At 48.9% G+C, this 19,707-nt stretch overlaps 8 protein-coding genes across 8 annotated transcripts, besides 20 other annotated features; all 8 read left to right on the forward strand.

Moving 5' to 3' along the window:
* Positions 1-120: 120 nt before the first annotated feature.
* Positions 121-149: a microsatellite.
* Positions 150-179: 30 nt separating this feature from the next.
* TraAM80_07093 (uncharacterized protein) lies at positions 180-6,419 on the forward strand (the record flags this gene model as incomplete). Its single annotated transcript, XM_029383903.1, has 1 exon — positions 180-6,419. The coding sequence occupies one exon, from the start codon at positions 180-182 to the stop codon at positions 6,417-6,419; it is 6,240 nt and encodes a 2,079-aa protein (XP_029236250.1).
* Positions 6,420-6,587: 168 nt separating this feature from the next.
* Positions 6,588-6,635: a microsatellite.
* A 64-nt stretch (positions 6,636-6,699) lies between these two features.
* Positions 6,700-6,755: a microsatellite.
* Positions 6,756-6,784: 29 nt separating this feature from the next.
* Positions 6,785-8,026, forward strand: TraAM80_07094 (16S rRNA (cytidine1402-2-O)-methyltransferase; the record flags this gene model as incomplete). Its single annotated transcript, XM_029383904.1, has 1 exon — positions 6,785-8,026. The coding sequence occupies one exon, from the start codon at positions 6,785-6,787 to the stop codon at positions 8,024-8,026; it is 1,242 nt and encodes a 413-aa protein (XP_029236251.1).
* Positions 8,027-8,414: 388 nt separating this feature from the next.
* Positions 8,415-9,854, forward strand: TraAM80_07095 (putative 6-phosphogluconate dehydrogenase,decarboxylating; the record flags this gene model as incomplete). The annotated part of the gene is made up of 1 exon (XM_029383905.1): positions 8,415-9,854. One exon carries the CDS (start codon positions 8,415-8,417, stop codon positions 9,852-9,854), a length of 1,440 nt encoding a protein of 479 aa, XP_029236252.1.
* Positions 9,855-10,000: 146 nt separating this feature from the next.
* Positions 10,001-10,023: a microsatellite.
* Positions 10,024-10,092: 69 nt separating this feature from the next.
* Positions 10,093-10,115: a microsatellite.
* Positions 10,116-11,336: 1,221 nt separating this feature from the next.
* TraAM80_07096 (mitochondrial carrier protein) lies at positions 11,337-12,365 on the forward strand (the record flags this gene model as incomplete). Its single annotated transcript, XM_029383906.1, has 1 exon — positions 11,337-12,365. The coding sequence occupies one exon, from the start codon at positions 11,337-11,339 to the stop codon at positions 12,363-12,365; it is 1,029 nt and encodes a 342-aa protein (XP_029236253.1).
* Positions 12,366-12,564: 199 nt separating this feature from the next.
* Positions 12,565-12,613: a microsatellite.
* Positions 12,614-12,634: 21 nt separating this feature from the next.
* Positions 12,635-12,675: a microsatellite.
* Positions 12,676-12,779: 104 nt separating this feature from the next.
* Positions 12,780-12,820: a microsatellite.
* An 85-nt stretch (positions 12,821-12,905) lies between these two features.
* Positions 12,906-12,925: a microsatellite.
* A 28-nt stretch (positions 12,926-12,953) lies between these two features.
* On the forward strand, positions 12,954-13,571 carry TraAM80_07097 (transport protein particle (TRAPP) subunit; the record flags this gene model as incomplete). The annotated part of the gene is made up of 1 exon (XM_029383907.1): positions 12,954-13,571. One exon carries the CDS (start codon positions 12,954-12,956, stop codon positions 13,569-13,571), a length of 618 nt encoding a protein of 205 aa, XP_029236254.1.
* Positions 13,572-13,839: 268 nt separating this feature from the next.
* Positions 13,840-13,944: a microsatellite.
* A 16-nt stretch (positions 13,945-13,960) lies between these two features.
* On the forward strand, positions 13,961-15,739 carry TraAM80_07098 (uncharacterized protein; the record flags this gene model as incomplete). Its single annotated transcript, XM_029383908.1, has 1 exon — positions 13,961-15,739. One exon carries the CDS (start codon positions 13,961-13,963, stop codon positions 15,737-15,739), a length of 1,779 nt encoding a protein of 592 aa, XP_029236255.1.
* Positions 15,740-15,980: 241 nt separating this feature from the next.
* Positions 15,981-16,010: a microsatellite.
* A 64-nt stretch (positions 16,011-16,074) lies between these two features.
* Positions 16,075-16,950, forward strand: TraAM80_07099 (leucine rich repeat protein; the record flags this gene model as incomplete). The annotated part of the gene is made up of 1 exon (XM_029383909.1): positions 16,075-16,950. The coding sequence occupies one exon, from the start codon at positions 16,075-16,077 to the stop codon at positions 16,948-16,950; it is 876 nt and encodes a 291-aa protein (XP_029236256.1).
* A 75-nt stretch (positions 16,951-17,025) lies between these two features.
* Positions 17,026-17,050: a microsatellite.
* Positions 17,051-17,387: 337 nt separating this feature from the next.
* Positions 17,388-17,406: a microsatellite.
* Positions 17,407-18,227: 821 nt separating this feature from the next.
* Positions 18,228-18,247: a microsatellite.
* A 14-nt stretch (positions 18,248-18,261) lies between these two features.
* Positions 18,262-18,287: a microsatellite.
* Position 18,288: 1 nt separating this feature from the next.
* Positions 18,289-18,327: a microsatellite.
* Positions 18,293-18,313: a microsatellite.
* Positions 18,328-18,360: 33 nt separating the features above from the next.
* Positions 18,361-18,397: a microsatellite.
* An 8-nt stretch (positions 18,398-18,405) lies between these two features.
* Positions 18,406-18,437: a microsatellite.
* A 38-nt stretch (positions 18,438-18,475) lies between these two features.
* Positions 18,476-18,524: a sequence feature (A-rich).
* A 730-nt stretch (positions 18,525-19,254) lies between these two features.
* On the forward strand, positions 19,255-19,707 carry TraAM80_07100 (large subunit ribosomal protein L31e; the record flags this gene model as incomplete). The annotated part of the gene is made up of 1 exon (XM_029383910.1): positions 19,255-19,707. A coding segment is annotated over one exon (453 nt), but the record flags the coding sequence as incomplete, so codon positions are not given.

The raw sequence follows: 19,707 nt of genomic DNA on the forward strand, positions 1-19,707 counted from the left end.
TTTTTCCTGGATGTATGTGTGGAGTCAAGTCGGTTTAATCCTCCTTTGATTCGGATGCCTATTTGTTTGTCTGGTTGCGTGAGGCTGCATTTGATGGTGCTTGTCTTTTTGCCTTATTTGTCTCTCTCTCTCTCTCTCTCTCTCTCTCTGTTGCAACTGTGGTTATTAGAACTGAGGGAATGACGGTCGCCACCATGCGCGAGTACAGCACGGCAATGCGTCTGCAGCAGTACCACACAAGGACAAATGCAGAATTTGGCGTCCCAGAATGTCTTTTGATGGAGTTAAGAAGAGGGATTCCCATCATTTGCCAGGCAGGTGTATCCATTGCGTCTTTGTCCCCTAAGGCGGCCAGCATTGTGTGTCGTGAAATGAATAATATGATGAGCGCCACTTCGCCGGAGCACCGGGTGCAGTGTATCTCGCAGATAACAGGTGCCTTACGTGAGGGCGCTTTTATGTCCCAGAGGAATACCACCGAGTGCAGGGCGTTTCTGCAGAAGCTAGCGATACACTTTGTCTTTCCGCTCATGTTGCGTTGTGAGGTGCGATACCTGCACCGTGCGCTTGCAACCTTGATTCGGACTGTCTACGTGATGAACGAGGAACTTGAGACGTGTTTCTGTGAGGCATTCACCGCCTCGCACATCCGCTGTTGGGAACCAGAGACGCCAGGGCGACGACCCACCATTTTGGGCGACGATGCAGCATCCACGTTGGAAAATGCAACTGCTCTACTACGGTTTAAGGATTCAATTATGAGTTGGGTAAACTGTCTTGATAGCACCGCCGTGGTGGCCATGCCTCTTTTTCCGCGCATATTTGCCAGCACCTTTCTTGAGATTCTTCCACTTCTTGGGGAGACTTTACAGTGGATGGTGGCAAATGCCTCTGCGGGGTGTCGTGAGGTTGACTTGGGGAACGTCAGCGGTGGGACATTGCTGGGTGAGGACTTGGCGTATGTGCGGTATGGGATTCGCGTTGTCGCAACGTACACCCATAAATTCCTGCATTTGCTTGCGGATGTATGGAATAAGGGGGATGCACACACCAATCACGATTTGGAAGAAGACGTGGAAAAGCTTTTTTCACCGGCATTAACAATGCTCTCTTCCTCAGCATTTCCAAAAGATGTTCTAAATGGCGCCGGGTTGCTTGTGTCGTCTCTCTTGACCCTACGGACATGTGACCCATGGCTGCTTCTTGAGGTGTGTCGTCTGTGTGGGACATTTGATGCACCCGTAGACGTGGCGGTGAAGCTACAGACGAAGCGGGTTGCATTTTTCTCCGCGTCAGTGCCGCACAATGACGTGCGAGAGTGGGTAAAACTTGTCTGCGCTCATGATCCGCATCAATGGCTCAGTGAACATCCCCAAACACAAGGATCATTACGGAATGTTCTTGGTGCCTTCACTAGCAATGGTCGATTTGCGTTGCTGCGGGGTCTGCTGGCGCATTTATCCACACCACTTCACGGTGACGTGAACTCTCTTGGCGTTTTACTGAAGCCAATCACTCCCCTTGCAGACGTGGGATTTTCAACGGAGACTGTGGTAGTGGTGCACGATATCATTATGCCGGCTGCTGAGACGTATTGCTCGGCTCTTCAGGCGCCGGACACACGGTTCATGGCCATTCAAACCATTGACAGCGTTGTGCGACACATTTCCTCTGTTTTGGCTTGCATTGCTGAGGTGTTAGACCCTGCGCTGAGTAGAAATAAAAGCATAAGAGGTAATATGACAAAAAGAAACGTGCAATGCTCAAACGAAGGAAATACATTGAGCGAGTCTCAAAAGCAGGAACTCTTTGGTTTGTGTGCACGCAACCCAAAACTCACCCGCACCTTAAACCATGCAACGGAGGTTATTATGGGGATGTGGGACGACAACACTCTTCAGGTGACAGGTCCACTGTACGACGCGTACAGTGAGATCCTCAGTGTACATGCCGCGCTCAGGCGCTGTGCGGTTTTATGCACCTCTACCTGTACAACCCATGTTATGGATGAGGAGCTGTTCGACACCACCGATGCATTACAACGTGTTCTATGCATACCCAACGAGAGGCGTGGGAAGTATCACGCATTGCTAGGTATACTCAGTATTCTTCCCGTGCCGCAGTTTCTATCTGTACTGAGGAAACATTTTTCACAGGACACGACCCCCATTTTTGAGGTTGAAGGTCTTAGCTGTTTCACCAGAATGCTTCTTTCTGGTGCCTGTAATTACAAGATTGGAAACATTGCGGGTGATGTCTTTGCAAAGGTAGCAATTCGTATTCGACAGTTGGACCACACCGACGACAGTAAAGAGGTTCTCTTTGTGCAAGGCATCATTGATCCCGTGGTGAAGTCGCTCTTGCTTCCTGGTTACGCAGCACCTCTTCACTTAACTGAGGCTTTTTGTGTTTCGAGCATTGTGACGCATATGATCATGCCGTGTCTCAAGTCCGAGGATGTGTTTCTTCCCATCTTGCTTTCGCAGCTGACACGGGCACAGGAGGCTAGCAGTAACTTCTCTCGGGTTAATCAAAGTATTGTGGAAATTATTCATCGCGCCCGTACTGTAGGTAAGGATGTCGCTGCCTATCTTCACCCTAAGAGCCAAACATTTCAGGCCATTTTGGCGACGCTGCAGGTGCATGAAACTGAGCTTCGTTACACAGCGCTGCGTCTCTGTGTGTTGAGTACGAAGAAGGCTGAGACAGTGGAAGGCTGGCAGTGTCGTATGATGGAGTGGTATATTAGTACCAACATGTACTGTGGTGGGGACACCGTGGCGATGCGCGGTCTTTTGGAGGTTTTTAAAAAGTGGATGCGACGGCTTGTGGATAGCTACAAAAACCAAAATAACAAGCTAAGGAAGGGCATAGAGGGAAGTGAGAGGGCTGCGCAGTATAAGCTGTTGGTAGTAGATCACTGTGTGCGGATGGTTGGCTGTCTGGGTCCACAGATTGGTGAGAATGCAAGCTGGTGCTGTAACCTTTCTCTCGAGCGACGTGTAGCGGCCATGACCACATATTCGTGTCTTCTTCGAAGCACACTTGAGTTTCTTTCACTGCAAGAAGTGGAACAGCTTAAAGAGCAATTGTTTCCCACCGTGCTTATCGAGGGCCTGTTGGAGTGTCTGTCAGAGGGCTGGGAAAAGGCACGCTTGTCTGCCTTTAATCTTCTTCTGCTGTACTGCGATCACGCTCATGACGCAATTTTTTCACCGCGTTATCTTGGCGATCCTATGGCGGCAGCTGACGCCAAGGCAGAACTGCTGCGAGCGCGAACGTTTCGAAAGGCAGAGGGTGAAGTGCTTCGTTACATTTTAGCAACTTGTTTCACGCCAGCAGCGAAGCAAGCAGCGTACGAGAATCCGTTGCAGGAGTGTGAAAAACGGGTGAGGGAAGTAGAGTTTGGGATGAGGCTGCTCAAGGAAAAAATTTCAAAACTGCGTGAATTGGGAATAAAAGGTGCCTGTGAATTTCTTCAGCTTCATCCCCTACACGGCTCACTCTCGCTTTGTGCGGCTTTACTTTCAAATGCATGGGAGGTAAAACGTGATGCTCCCCAATTTTACGAGGCATGTAACATGTTATTGCGTTGTTGCAGCGCCGTTCTACAGACATGCTCCTTTCTTGTTGGTGACGAGCCTGTAAACTCCACTGATAACAGTGAGGTGGAGGTGGATTGTCGTGGGCATGTCTTTGACAAGGATGGTTCCTGCACAGAGGGCAAGATGCGTACCGTGGTTAACAACACCTGGCTCAGTATTCGTACGAGCGCCTCAGCTGTGGAGCGTGTTATAAATCTTGTGAGAGTGGAGGATCTTTCGCTTTCGGCACTTCGTGAGATATGCTACGTCCTCATTGAATCGCTGCTTCGCACGAAACACAACGGTGTGATGCGTAAGTTACGGCAAGCGCTTAAAACCGTGGCTTCGGTCCTGCTTCGCTCACGTGAGGTGTCGTATCACTCACTTCCTGTGGAAATGCTTGACTTTTTTTTGGGACCAGACGGTGTCACGTCAACAAATGTTGCGCGGATGCTTCGGCGGAGTCAGGGTCTACCACACGCCATATTGGCAGTTTTGGAAGCTGAAGACCCCACGGTTCCTGCCATTCTTTTTCCAAAGGCCATGAAACTGCTGCTGCAGGTGGCGACCGGAGTGCACGTTGGCGGCGATGATCCCCAGCAGTGTTTGACTGAAGAGGAGTGTCGTAGTCAGCGTTCAAATGCGTTAAATGTTCTTACGTTTATTTTTGAAAATAAGATATTCGCCTCACGTTCAGTGGCAAATTTGGAAGATGCGTTTTGGATTGCTGCTGCAGGCTTCGATGACTCCAGCTGGGGAATACGGAACAGCTCCCTGATGCTCTTCTCGGCTGTACTCCCTCGCTTTGTGGGGGAGCATCCCTCCACAGGTGGAGTGGGTGTTAACACGTCACTGCACGACATCGCTGTTCGAGCACCCCGAGCCTTGTCCCTCGCATACGATGAGTTGGTGAAGAGTTGTACGAGGCCTCTGCCCAGCCTCGGTGTGTTTCCGCTGTTGCAAATGCTCTCTATGCTCACCCCCGACCCCCCACATCTTTTAACGAATGCAACCATACTTCAAGCACCTGCTGACACGGCGACGGATTCTGCTTGTATTACCCGGGCCATTGTGCGCTGTGGCTCATCTAAACATCTTATGATTCGTGCCGCAAGTGCTGTTGCGCTAACTTCACTCGTGCCTCCCGTCCACTTGGAGGGGTTTGTTGCGGAGCTGCTGTCGACGATATCGCAATCAAAAACTCACCTTAACGCAGTACATGGCGCATTACTTCATTTGCAACAGTTTCATACGTTTTACGTGGGGACGTTACGCCGCAATGTGAGGACGAAGGCGGTGAATGGCAACGCAACGGCCACTGTAGCTTTACTTGTCAATCGATTGTTATTAGAGGGCCTTGGTGCAGCTTCTGTGACGGCCTTTACCTCAACGCTCTACCAAGCATGTGTACACTGCCCCACAGTTGCTGTGACCTTCTTGAGTTTGGCATCTGATGTTATTTACTACACTCAGAGTTTTGGGCTGTGCGAGAAGAATCCCACTGCCGTCACTAGTTTGATGCGCTTTGGAGTGGCGGTAGTGTACAAAACAGTCTGTGCGCCCACACGATCGTTTGAGTTGGCGCGACACGATCACGCTGCGGTGAAGGAGTACGGTACACTTTTTACTCTCCTAGTGGTTGGACTTCTCTCACTGTCAAGCGAGGAGGAGGAGGAAGAAGGGAAGGGAAAGGAGGCTACAGATAAACGAAGCAACGCAATTTCTTTAAAAGAAAGCGATGCAGTGTGGGATGCCCTGGCTCAGGTCTTTGCGAGCAAAAATGAGGAGTGCCTCATATCCTACGTTATGGACCACGTAAGCCACTACACGGCGGAGCAACGGTGGTCACGTGAGGAGTCTAAAAAAACTATGAGGAAGTTTGCATTGCGCCTTCACTTGGATGTTGTACATGTGGCGTTGCAGATGTTGTTGAGCGAACTTTCAGAGGGCGCTTCGTTGCAGAGATTGTCGTGCACGAGGGTTCAGCACATGAAAGCGCATCTGGAGTATCTTGTACTGCTGGGCAACGATGAGGAGCTACGGTCTGGGCCATGTGAGGCGTTGTGCAATGCGGTGGAGGAACGTTTGCTTTGCCGCATGGATCCCCAATCAAAGCTACCGCTGCAAAACACGGAGGTGCAAAGTTGGGCCATTCGTTTTCTTGGTCGTTGCTGTGTACGTCACGGTGCCTCCAGTGCGACCTTCTTGAGCGTCCTTGAATACTACTCCCGTCCCTTCTTTAATGTCCAGAACCGTGCCGCAGCCGTGTCTGCTCTGAACGATGGACTATTGTATCTAGACGACGGCGCTTCTGCCACTGCCCTGAAGCATCGGTCTGCATTCTTCTTGATTCTTCTTCGTCTTCTCCTTGACGACGCATATGACGTTCGTGTCGACGCTTGTCGCGTGGTTTCTCAACTCACCTCACCGGGGCACCTTTTACTGGATCACATGACCTGTGTACTCTCTCTGTTGTTCCATATCCGGCAAAACGGCGGACACCGAGTTCTTGGTGCCGAGTTGCTGCAGCACTACCTGCTGAGCGAGGATACCTCACACATTAACGCTCTCGATCACGGCGACGACGAGAATAATAAAAATGCAGATAACGATACGGGTGACTCAGAGTCGGAAGAGGGTGATGTTCTCTTTGAAAAGGAGGCGGAGAACATGTTTGCGGAGAGCTCACTCTTGGCCTACCTTGTGGGGGCCATCATACAGGAGAAGAGGAACAACGTCCCCACCTTCGGGGTGTTCGATGAGATGCTTCGTGTGGCTGAACAGCGAGGCAGTGCGGCATCTGTGTATGCCACACTGATCGCCGATGGACCGTAACGGGCGTGGCGCGGCGTGGCAATGGATTGTAAAAAGTTAGAACCACGTATAAACACCGACGGGTATCCGAGACAAACGCGATTGGGAAGGGGTGAGTGTGTTAGTTCTAACCAGAGAACGATAGCGAAGGCGGAGGAGCGGCGTCTATAATTTTAAAACATAGTAATATGTTGTTCTAACAGTTGGTGATGTTTTTTTTTGTTGTTGTTGTTGTTGAGGCGTGTACGCAGCAGTCTATGTGTACATTAGTGCGTTTGCTTGTATACTTCTTGTAGCATCATTCTCTCTCCTTATGTCTCTTCTTTTCTTTTGTGCGTTTGTTTCCATTTCTTTTCTGAGGGAAGATGCAAAGTGGAGTGTGCGTCATGGCAATTCGAAGGCTTGCCACGCAGTGTGTCTCGCGTCTCACCACAAGCAGCCGCCTTCACCAACCGATGCAGCAACAACGTTGTTTCTTCATGTTTAGTGCTTCGCGTTTGGGATCGTTCAAGTATCGCCATACACGAACCATTCCCGAGGACGCCGTTAACCCATTGGCGACCCCAACAAAGATCGACGCGGGCACGTTGCACATTGTGTCTGTCCCCATTGGAAATTTAAAGGACTTTTCTATTCGCGCGCTTGACGTTCTTCAACAGGTGGACTACATTGTCACGACGGATAGGCCAGCGACCAAGACATTATTAGATTTGGTGCATATTGAGGCTCAAGGTCGTCTTATTCACTACTCCCGTAGCAATCGCACGGCATCCAAGGATAAACTTGTGGAGCTGCTGCGAGGAGGAAGAAGCATGGCGCTGGTGTGTACAAGTGGGACGCCGTGTGTGGGTGATGTTGGGAGCGAGCTGATTCGGGAAATGCAATCGGAGGGGGTGCGTGTGTCGGCCGTGCCCGGTCCATGTGCCTTGATGTGCGCACTGGCAGTTTCTGGCGTCACTTTCTCCCCGTATGAGAGCGACACACCGTTGTCTACGTCCACATCCATATCCACATCCACACACGCGAAACTTTCTTCCCTCACTTCTCTGCATTCCCTCCGCGATGGGTCGTTTTTTTTTGGGAACATGCTGCCGGAGTCCCATGGAGCACGCCTCCGCATTCTTCGAAATGTTGTCCGAGAAGCGAATCATCCCTGCGTCTTCTACGAGATTCCTCGACGGTTGTTGCCTGTCCTGCAGGACGTTGCCTTGGTGTTACCAAGGCGTCGCGTTGTTGTCGCCCACGAATTAACCAAAATGAATGAATCACTGCACGCGGATACTGCCGACAAACTACTGGCCTTCTACTCCCGGCAGGAAGCATACATGATGCTTAAAAAAGGGCAACTGGTGCTCATCATTGACGGCCCTGACGCCAGTGAGACACTGGAGCACCTGCGGCGAGAGGCGGAAAAACGACGGCGATTACGACGGAGTATCGCAGAGTTGGTCGGTGAAGGTCGTGATGGTGGGGACTCGGGTAAACAGGTTGTTAAACCAAAAATCCAAAGCCGCCGCAAGCTGCTTCGAAGGAAACGTTGCCAACGCCTCATTATGAAGATTGAAAAGGAGCAGGAAAAAATCAGAATGGCCATGAAGATCAATCACACCGATGCGTCTAAACTATAAATGGGCGTATGTGTTTCTCTTCTACGCCTGTTGTTCTTTTCCTTCTTTGTCTTGCCTATTGTTTGGTTCTCACATATCAGGGCTGCTTTGGTTGCTGAGTGCATCTTAATTTTCATTCGGAGGCATGTGAAGGAGCAGTTCTATCCATCTTTCTTTATTGATAGTCAGTAGTGCTGGGATGCAAACTCAACTCCACTCTCAAGCGGGGAGTAAATAACGGTGGTAATACATTTATTGTTATTGTTATTGTCTTATATTCGGAAGGATTACTATTTGTTGTTCTGCTATTGCGTAGCTTTTATTAGGCCACAACCCAAAAAAAAAGAAAAAACGGAAGGGAAAAGTTTGCATTCGTGGGTCTTTGTGCGAAGAAGCAAAGGAAAAAAAAATGTCGATGGACGTTGGAATCGTTGGGCTGGGTGTGATGGGTGCTAGCCTGGCACTAAACATTGCAGAGAAAGGGTTTCACGTGGCGGTTTTTAACCGCACATACTCCAAAGCCGAAAGCTTTATAAAAGAGCACGCTTCGGCTCATTTTGCAGCGAATCTCAAGGCATTTGAGACGATGAAATCTTTTGTCATGGCTATCAAAAAACCCCGCAAGATTCTTATTCTTGTCCAGGCTGGTGCGGCCACCGATGCGACGATTGAGCAGTTGAAGGGCGTTCTGGAGAAGGACGACATTATTGTGGACACGGGTAATGCGCATTTCAAGGATCAGACCCGCCGGGCTGAGCAACTGGAGGCGACAGGCCTGCGTTTTCTTGGAATGGGCATTTCAGGTGGTGAGGAGGGAGCTCGAAAAGGACCTGCCTTTTTTCCGGGTGGCACACTGAGTGTATGGAAGGAGATCCAACCCGTCGTTGAGGCTGCCGCTGCAAAGGCAGATGATGGGCGCCCATGCGTCACCATGAATGGTCGTGGTGGGGCTGGTTCGTGTGTTAAGATGTACCATAACGCTGGGGAGTACGCCATTCTGCAGGTATGGGGTGAGGTCTTTGATATTCTTCGTGCGATGGGGTTAAACAATGACGAGGTGGCTGAAGTCCTTGAGGATTGGAGGGCTAGGGGATTTTTGGCTTCATATATGCTTGACATTTCCATTGTCGCCGCGCAGGCCAAGATTGCGGATGGCAGCTATCTTTCCGAACACGTCAAGGACTGCATTGGTTCCAAAGGCACAGGTCTGTGGTCTGCACAGGAGGCGCTAGAAGTTGGCGTTCCAGCACCAAGCCTAAACATGGCTGTGATATCCCGGCAGTTGACAATGTACAAGTCTGAACGCGAGACTAACGCAAAGGCATTTCCATTTGTTCTACAAGTTCCTGGCTACACAATAGAGGAGAAAGGCCCTAACGCACCAGAAATTCGGCAACTCTATCATGCTGTTTCCATTGCTATTATTGCGTGTTATGCGCAAATGTTTCAGTGTCTCCGCACTTTGGACAAGGTGTATAACTTTGGCTTGGACTTGCCGGCCATCATCGCCACTTTCCGGGCTGGTTGTATTTTGAAGGGGTATATCCTCCAGCCAATGACTGAGGCATTTGCGAATAACCCACATTTGAGTAACCTGATGTGTGCCTTTGAAAAGGAAATAACTGAAGGACTGCAGAGCTATCGCGATATTTTGGCTCTCGTCACGTCAAAGACGGCCTTGACGCTCCCTGTACTATCCGCCACTCTAGTGTACGTCAACGGGATGTTCACACCGACGCTTAAGTATGGTCAGCTTGTATCACTGCAAAGGGATGTGTTTGGCCGCCATGGATACGAGAGGCTGGACAAAGATGGGCGTGAGTCCCATAACTGGCCGGAGCTACAATAAGATGTAGCTTTTTTCCTTTTTTTCTTCTAGTTGACTTGGTTAGCTCACTAAATTGTGTATATTGGCAGCATGCAAAATATTATTATTTTCTTTTTTGTAAAAGTGATAGGGACGAATAAAACAACACGCTTGTGTAGCAACGAGGCACAACAACAACAACAACAACAACCGAAAAGGGAAATAAAGAAGAAAAAACGGTCTTTGTAATGCAGTGTTGGAAAGAAAGAGTAGGCAGTCCATATATATATATATATATATATACCACACCCACAAATAGATTGTGTGGGGGGTTGAATGTGTATGTTTACTCTTTTGTTGGTGTTGGTTTCTGCCTCATGAGCACAATTTTTATGCGTGTTTCTGCTCTGGCCATGGTTTGCATTTTTTCTTCTTTGTGTTTACAATTATATTGCCCTGGTGAGGCTGTGGGCCGCCTTGACGTGGTGCCAGGTTTTGAGTGCCTCTCAGAGAGGGAAACTAAAAACCGGCAATTAATCCCGTCGGCTTCTTGTTGTTGGCTTACGGTGGCGGCAGGCCGGTCTTTGTTGGGTGACGCCGTGTTTAGTAACCCCTGGACATATGAAGTAGAATTTCCAAACAACAGCTGCACGTGCCGACGGTGTGCAGTGCTGTAACACTGCTGGTACCGACGTGTAGCGATGATGCTCCATACATGTACGGAAATATAGGGTTCTAACGCGCTACAAGTGCAGAGAAGAAAAGAAAAAAAAAGAAGTTTAGGGTGCAAAAGACGCTTTTCTCTCGCTGATCACGCGAGGCAATGTGGAGTGGGGGATAAAAATGGACCTACCCAAAAATACACGTCTTACAACGAAATAATTTACGTTGTTTCTTCACCTTCAAATGTAACCGTTCTGACTTCCACTTCTTACTGATCGTTGGATGTGGAGGGGTCGTACGGGCGCACTTAGTTACCCGTCGCGTTGATCTGTGTGCATGTGCTGATTTAAAAAAAAACACGGTGGGACGTTCCTGCAGTTTTTCTCATTGCCTCCTCCTATTTTTTTTTTGACGCAAAAAGATAAATAAGGTGCGTACTTTTGTGTCTTTCTTATTGGTGTTGCTGCTGCCATTTTCGATGTTTGTTTTTTCTGAGGCCTGTTGCCCTCCCTGTTGCGCCGTTTTGTGGCGTGATGCCGCATTCATTTTTATACTCTTTTTTTTTTATTGGAGATTTTTGGGTTCTTTTAGTTGCAAAGTGCTGTACCACACATTGAGCGCACTGGCGGTGCCCTGCCGCCTCTCCTGTGGAGAATAGGCCCCCTATTGCTTCTCTCCAGCGCCGTTGTCGCCTAGCGGTAACCTTGCTACAGCTTCTACTGCACGAGTGGCGGATTGGCGTGGTGCCATTAATTTATTTTACTTACCCATTCACATAGCGAAGGGGGGGGGGGGAGGGGAGGGTATTGGTGGTAAAAAGTTATATTTAGCAGCACACTGGGGTACTGAAATTACGCAATAATGGCGGCGAAACTTCAAACACATGAGCAGGGGACAGGTGCAACCTGTACGCCCCTTCTTACTCCAGTAGGGCCTTGGGTACATGGTGTGGCTGGCATTCTTGGCGGCTCCATATCCATGGCGCTTTTTTATCCCTTGGACTTCCTCCGGACACGTAGACACCTATATAAGGGGGGTGGTAAATTCCCCCTGCGCTCAGCACGACAAATTATCCGGGAAGAAGGTTTGCGAGGAATTTACAGCGGTCTCACTGTGTCTATGTTTTCTTACAGTGTTGCATGGGGGCTATATTTATTGACGTTTAGAACCGCACAACAGAAGCTTTTTTGTTTTGAGGATAAAACGCGTTCTACCACGGACAATACTCGAAGTGGCAGCAGTAGCGCTTTGCGGGATTTTTTGAGTGCGTGTGTGGCTTCCGTTATTACTGGTTTTGTTATCACACCAATGAATCTCCTCAAAACGCGTCGACAGTTGTACGAGATGGAAAGCTACGATAAACCCCGAGGCGTCTTTTCTGGAATAAGGAGTATTATAAAAAAGGAAGGATACTCTTCTTTGATTCGCGCTGTTGGGCCCCAAATCCTTTTGACAGGAAGTACGACAATTCAGGTAAGCCTCTACGAGGGCATGAAACGTGGAGTCTTCCTGGATGAAACTCATCCGTTATTTATGGAGGTCGTGGTTGCGTCGGCACTTTCAAAGGCGACAGCCTCAGCAATATGTAACCCTCTTGAGGTTGTGCGAACTCGTCTGCAGGACGTACGGCACCGTTCTGTGAAGGGCTACAATTCGATGTGGGGGGCGTTCTGTACTATTTGGCGTACTGAGGGTTTTTGTGGACTTTACAGAGGTCTTCCTGTGAATATATGTCGTGTTATTCCCACAACGGTTATGACGGTTGTTGTGTACGAAGAGATCCTCTTGGCGCTTTCATCTTCCGTCCATTGGAAAATTATGTTTTTGCTTAATGAAACAGTGTTTGACAGTGACCTGGGTGACTGGATCGACATAAGTCCGAGAGAGTAAGGCCGGGATGTGGACCTGCGTGACGCAAGTTCACATCACTTGGGAACTGACTTCCGTGAGACCCAAAAGAGTTTTTTTTTTTTTTAAAAAAAAAAACATAATGTTCATCTTTGCAGCCGTATATATGGGTATGGGTTCAATAATGAAGAGAATGAAAGTGATAGAGAAAAAGACAAGTATATAGACGGCTCCTTTACGGATTTATTTATTTATTTATTTATATATTGAATGTTTTTTAAATTTTATTTTTCGACATGTATGAAGTGATATGTGCTTTGTTTGTTTGAGTGGGTGTGTGCGTGTTGTCTGTCCCCTCACACCGCCAAAGAACGCTATGAACAAGAGGAACAACCGAAGCCTAATGGGGCAAGGAAGGAAAGGAACGTGTAGTAGCCCGGAGATGGTGAGGGCGAATTGTTTGCTTGTTTTTGTTTTTTTTGTCCATTTGTGTTTTGAGAACGGCTGTCAGGCTCAGACGTCGCGGAATGGAACGGCGCCCATTGACGCCTACCGTACACGATGACATCTACACGTGCACAGTCTCTCTCTCTCTCTCTTCTTTTTTTTTTAAAAAAAAAGAGCGCACGTATGTTGTACCGTGAGAGTGTGCGGAGTTCCAAGTCCGACAAGACCTCAACTCGGGCCGCTAATGAGGAGGCGAAGGTGTCACTTTCGGCGTTTAGCTTCCTCTTCTCTGAGATGTGTACGCAAGCACATAATACACCCTTCAAGGCCTCCAACGTTGAGGAGATTGAGCAGCGGTTGACAGGCCTTGGCGCATTGGTCGGAGCACGGCTTATCATGTTGTCCTCTCTGAAGGACCATTTAGAGCTTCAACGACGTCCTGTCACGATTGAGGCGGCTCTGAAGCTTTTTCAGGACAAACTGTGGTCCCGCTGGTTTGGTAAACCTGCGAATGACCTCCAACGTGAGACAGGTTCAGACCGGTTTTTTATCTTTGACAGCGACCCCATTGTATTGAAGTACGTCTACCCATCACCGGAGTATGTGGATGCAGAAGGCCGGTGGAGCATCAACTACGCAAGTTTTATGGGCGGCATCGTTGAGGGGGCACTGAAGGCAGTTGGGTTTGCTGCAGAAGTGTTCACCTACCACCAACCAGAGCCTGGGAAACCCCATCAATCGATTTTTGCAATTTCGTTCCCACAGCATGTATGGGATCGTGAACGGCGCGTGCGTGGGTAAGAGGTAGAGGCTTTGTCGAAGACTCCTGTTGTTATCAACTCCGCCATAATCGTCCTTAGGTGGGGAGGAGCGAAGGTTTGTGAATAATCTTGAGGTTGACCTCAATGCCAGTAGTCGCGTGAAAGTTGCATGTTGTCTCACACATTACCTGGCGTTTCATTCGGACTTGTATGCCTTTTTTACCCTTGTGTTTACATGGTTTTGTGTGCATATTTGTGTTGTGGCTCGCGTGGCGGGGTTCCTCCGCTCGTGTTAAGGGTCTTTATTCGTTGTTATTGTTGCTGTCTTTGTGGTTGTTGTTGTTGTTTGTATGCGGGATGGTTTGGTTGTGTTTCTTTGTTGTTGCTTTGGTTTTGGCTTTGCCATTGCTTTTTTGGCTATCACGCGTCATGGCAACCAGCATGCGTCGCTGGGGCACAGCGGGCGCTCTCCTAGGATGGTTTCACCTGAGGCACAGTAGGGCATGCCTCACGGAAGCGCACATACGGCGTGAGATCCAGCACGCCATTCAACGTCTTGGTGCGAGATCCTCTCCGGCATGGGTGGCCATTTCATGCGTGTCGTCCACTCTCTCCGACGAGACGTGCGAGGTGCTGGCGGAGCTGGGAGGACTAGCAGAGTTTTGTCGTCGTTCAGAAGAATCAGATGAACCCCACTTGGCCGTGAAGATGGTGAATGGCGTGTTATGCGTCAGACAGCTTGAAGTAAAAAAGCCTCCTGTGACACAGTGCGTTGAAGTTAGAAGCCAGAAATCAGTAATTGATTTGAAGGAACTATGTGATAATTGCAGCCTCCTTCCTGACAAACCTGTACCTTTGACTTCTTGTCAAAGTGCCTGGAAATTGCCTTACATGGAGGCAACCGTTCAGCGCCTTGTGTCGATAATGGAACGCGTGGAGCGTGCTGTGCGGCGTCACACAAGTGAGACTGCAATGCCTTTGTATGTGCAGGTGGGTTACCATGGGAAAAAAGCAATTATTGTTGGGCTTGGACCTCGTTCTGTGTCTTTACTCGATCAACGCCAGATGGAAAAGGTGTGTACTTGGGACGAAGTCGCTTCCCCTCGGTATGATTTGTGGCGTCTCTCACGATACTTGCGAACGGATGTTTTTCTACCCATTGACGAGTTGCTGTCGTTGACGGATGGTGTTATCCAGGCACCGTTACTCCAGGTGGCCATGTCATATCCAGAGCGTATTTCTTTTTCGCTGGGTCCCACCATGTGCGTTGAATCGGCCGATGCAGATCGGTTTTATGTCAACGGCGACGCATGTAATGAGATACGCGAGGTGCTTGGAATGAAGTTTTTGTTGTCTGAGGCGGAGGTGGCGCGACATCTGACATCGAAGAGTGAAAAACTTAGTGGTTTGACAGACGAGGAGTTACAGGACGAACGCTTAAAGCTGAAAAATATGGCGCCGATGCGTCGACAGAAGCTGCGTCGGTCGATCGTGCGAGAGGAGTTTCGGCGTCGTTTTCCACACGGAAACGCCTTCTTGAACCCCAATGTGGTGGCGTTTCACATTTACGACCAGATGTTGCCAGGGGTGTGGGTTAACAATGCGGCGGTGCGCGAGACGCTGTTGCCGGACGGCGGCAAGGGCGCGATGCATGTTGGGGTTGACTTCTTTGATCAGTTCCCGCATCTGTTCATTACGCAGTGTATAACAACCACCTCCCTTAACGTCATGCGGCGCGAACAAGGCATGGAGGATGTTTCGAGTGACGGGGAGAATTTGAACCATAATGCCTTTAGCGATGAAGAGATCCTGCTGTTTCTCCTGCCGCGTCTCACCAATAAAAAGGAGGACTGGGGTGATAACAAGGGCATTGACGTGTTGGCAGCACTTCTCCCACGACACGTGTTCAAGTACATGCAGAATCACGGAGGGGCAGTGTCACGATTGACGGCTATCCTCAAACGGTACCCAGAGGCGTTTGAGGTGCTGGAGACAGTGGAAAAGAGTGGTGTCAAGGAATGGAGAAGAGTACGCTTGCGCTACGATGGCATCACAAAAATTGGTGCGAGGCTCGTGAACGAGCTGCAGGCGGATGAGAGGCGCACAGAGTTCACACAACAGCAAACGAGGGAAAACGAGGAAGGAAGATGTCAGACGGATAAGGATGGGGTTAGTGGCAGTAGTACCGTTCCTGCTTTGGGTGATTAAACTGAGGTAATATTAATGGGTGGCATCGTCATTGTTGCGGCCTTCACGAAATGATTGATCGCCTTTGTGATTATTATTTTTTCCGCTTGTTGTTGTTGTTGGGAGTTCCACTCCACGACTTTTGTTATGTTTTGTTTGTGTGAGTGTGTCTGGTTTGCCGCGTGTTTTTGCGTTTTCCATCTGCCCACGGCGCTCCTTTTTGTCTCCTCCCTTGCTGCCCCGGCGGTGGTGGTGGTGTGGGTTATTATTATTATTATTATTACATTATATTCCTCTTTTCTTGCTGCTGTTGCCGCACTGGCTCATAGAAAACAAGAAGCGGAAGGTTCCTCGCCATGGCAGGGGTTCTTACGGAGAACTTGGTGCTGCAGAAGACTAAGGTGGACAACATCCAGCGTGTGCGGAAGCTAAACGTATGCGCAGCGCAACTCAGCGACATTGGCGTGCTGAGACGTGCAAACAACCTCGAAGTGCTCTCTCTTAGTCTCAACGAGCTCAGTGAGCTTGGGGTTCTTGAGAACTGCCGCCGACTGTGTGAGCTGTACCTCCGCAAAAATCGCGTGGAGGACCTCAATCAGGTGCTTCACCTCTGTGATAGTAACTACCTGACGGTGCTAAATCTCGCAGAAAATCCCATCTGCCAGGACCCAAATTACAGACGCTTTGTCATTGCCGCTATTGGAAGCCTGCAACGCCTGGACGACGTCGACATTCTGCCGCAGGAGCGGGAAGAGGCGTACACGGTGTTTCCGAACCTTCGGACAATTGCCCCGCCCCCATCAATGTACTGCGATCCTGCCAAGGGAAAGGTGCGACCTGCAGTAAACCATATGGCTCTCCACGCAGCAGCGAGGCATCCGGGGCCGAAGTCTCGTCATAACAGCACCTCCGATTACTTTGATGAGAATTCTGTGCACGGTAACGGTGGCCGACGTACCCCGGTGGCCCGCAGTCCCACAAAGGGTCATTTGGCAAAACGGAGGACCACGCGTTTAGAGTCTCCGCAATATTCACAACATGACTCGGTACAGCGCGTGTTTCACGCCAAGAGGGCGTCCTTTAGCAACGGTGGGATGGGTTCGATGCATGTGCCATCGCTTCAAATTGGCCCAACTGAATCAGGTGTTGTGCAGGCAGTAAAGGTGCTGCTCTCAGAGCTGAGCGCGGATTCACTGGATGAAGTACGCCGCTTCATCGATGCGTTGAAGTGAGTCTGGAAATCATGGCATAAGATGGGGCACAAACGCAAGGGGAGAAAACAACATTTGATTATACTCACAGAATGCTACATATATATATATATATATATATGCGATGTTTTTTCTTCTTCTCACCCTCAACTAGAACGGAGAAAAAGAAGTACCGAGTGTAAGTTGGAGCGAGGAAATAAAAAAAAAAGGAAAAAGAGTAGATAGAGCGTGTGTAAAGCAATATGACTAAAAAGTAGAGGAAAATATGCTGGCGTGAGGGAAATGGGAAGCAACAAAAAAAACTAAAAACTAAAAACTAAAAAGAAGTTTCATCGAAGGGTCTTTGGGTCTGCTCCTACAAGGTTTGTCTGAAACTGCAGGGAAAATGATTGTGAAGATGAAGAGAAGGAGGATAGTCCCCACTGCTGTGGGGCGAAAGTGTGGCCTCATAAGTCTTTTGTGTGTGTCTGTGTGTGTTGGCCATGAAGAATAGAAAAACCCGCTGATTGGGAAGGAAGAAGCAAAGAAGAAACAAAAGAAAAAAAAAGGCACGATCATGAGAAATGCATAACAGTCAGTTTTCTATGTTTTATTAGTGCTTCGCGTCAATCGCATGTGTTTCTGCTGTTTTTTTTTAAAATTTGTTTTTTTTGATGTTTTATGTGTGTGTGTTTGTTCTTTTTTCCTTTTCCCGCTACTTGTCAGTGTCATCATATCCGCCACGCGGGGGGAGGTGGCGTGAAAAGGAGAAGGGAGCGTGTCTCTTGCTTGCGCAGCTTTCTTCATGACTTTTACTTTGTACCTGCCGTGTGTGAAATACGATGAGAGGGAGTGATCGGCGGTGGTTGGGGGCTGCGGTGCGCATTAATTACATCTACCGATGTCCTTGTCATTTAGCCACAACCATCCAAACCGCTGTCGTCGTCATGTATGCGGCAGGGCTTCCATCTGTACTGTATAGTTGTGTGTTTGAACAGGTGCTTGGGGAGAAGTAGTGTGAATCCAATCAGGGCGAGAGGGGAATGGGTAATACAGGAGAGAGTTTTTGTGATTGTGTTCACGGTGCATCCCGCTTTCCGTTTTATTTGCGCTGCATCTCCGCCGTTTCATCGATTGCAAACGCAGCTTCGATGCAATTTAACTTAGACAGAGAACAAGGAGGAAACAAGCGTGTGTGCGAGCCTGACGTTACTAAATTAGGACAAGACGTACACGAAGAAAAAAACTAGGCGGCTTCTGAGGGTGACGAATGATGGATATATAAAATTGAAGGAGATGCAAATCTACATGGCCGAACCTCTATATATCTATCTATCTATATATGTAACTGTCATTGTTATTATTATTATTTATTTATTTTGTTTGTTTGTCTCTCTATCTCTCTCTGTGTGTGTGTGTGGCGCAAGTACGGGGTGTACCGTCTTCTGTGTTTTCTTATTTTCGTTTTTTTATTATCATTATTATTATTCGCATGCGTTTTGTTTTTGTTTTTCTACATGTTTTTGTTTGTATTGACTTTTTCGGACTGTGCCTGTCAGCCACTTACAAAAACAAAAACAAAAACAAAAGGAAAAGGAAAATAAACAGAAGAAGAAGCATAAATCATACCCTGGCCTCCACTGTAATACCCAATGGAAGGAGGAGAGCGAGTGTAAGGAGTCTCCCCACCCCTCTGTATGTACCTGACATGATACCCCCTACTCCTCACAAAATAAGCAAAACTGTTATTGCTCACGTCTTTACTGTTCACCATTCTTTTTCTTTGACCCCATTTCGCCCTCACCGTGGGTTGGTTCTAAGGCCATCAGGGAGACTTAGTTTGTGGTAGCGAGTGAATGTGGGAAGCACGTCTGGAACGGTCTCCGTTTACAAGCTCTATAGTTCCATGATCGTTGCTAATATGGCAGCCCATATACCGCTTACATGACGCCTTATGACAGCCCTTTAAGCCAATAAGCGACGGAGCAAAAAATCACAGGTGGCGATCATGTCGTTTGCTTACTGTTACTCACCACTCCTGGCTTCAAACGACGCAGCCTGAAGTACTGTGGAACGGAACACTTCTCCCTTGAGACTCCTTCCTATCATTTTGAGTTTGGCATATTGTGTTGCGGTGCATTCCTAAGTGCGCTATTTTACTTCTCTTACCCCTGATTTGTAATTTGCATGTGTGATGTATGTTACTTTTCTCTTGTGATTGGCGCATTCACTCTGTCTCCGTGTGTGCAACGCACCTCTTACCTCTTACAATACTTCGTCGCTTTTGCGCTGCTTTTAAACTTGCAAAGGGGAAACCAATCACGGAACTCGAGGGAGGACAGTGAAATGACACGTGCTGGCTTCAAGGGTAAGGTGCTCGGTAAGGAGCGCAAGCAGGCGCTGCTGGATGCCCGCAAGAAGGCTGTTGCCTCCCGCAAGGCGCGTGACGACCGCCGCTGGAAGCGCGTGCTGGCGAAGATGGACTCTGAGAAGCGCAAGAAGTATCACGGCGTTGGCAACACCGCTGAGCGCTCGCGCGTGCGTGGCTCTACCCGTGCCGCGCTTCGCAAGCAGACCGGCCGCAAGCCTGACAACATCACTGTGGAGGCAACTATCCACCTGGCGAAGCTGCTCAAGAAGAAGACCTTCCACAAGCGCGCGCCCATCGCCATCAAGCGCATCAAGGCCTTTGTTGGCAAGCTGATGAAGACGAAGGACAACCGCATCGACGCCTCTTTGAACACGTACATTTGGCACAAGGGCGTGAAGGGTGTTCCTGGCCGTGTTCGCGTGCACGTG

Source organism: Trypanosoma rangeli (assembly GCF_003719475.1).
Source record: "Trypanosoma rangeli strain AM80 chromosome Unknown Tra_15.4_contig_00281, whole genome shotgun sequence".
Taxonomy (NCBI): Eukaryota; Euglenozoa; class Kinetoplastea; order Trypanosomatida; family Trypanosomatidae; genus Trypanosoma; species Trypanosoma rangeli.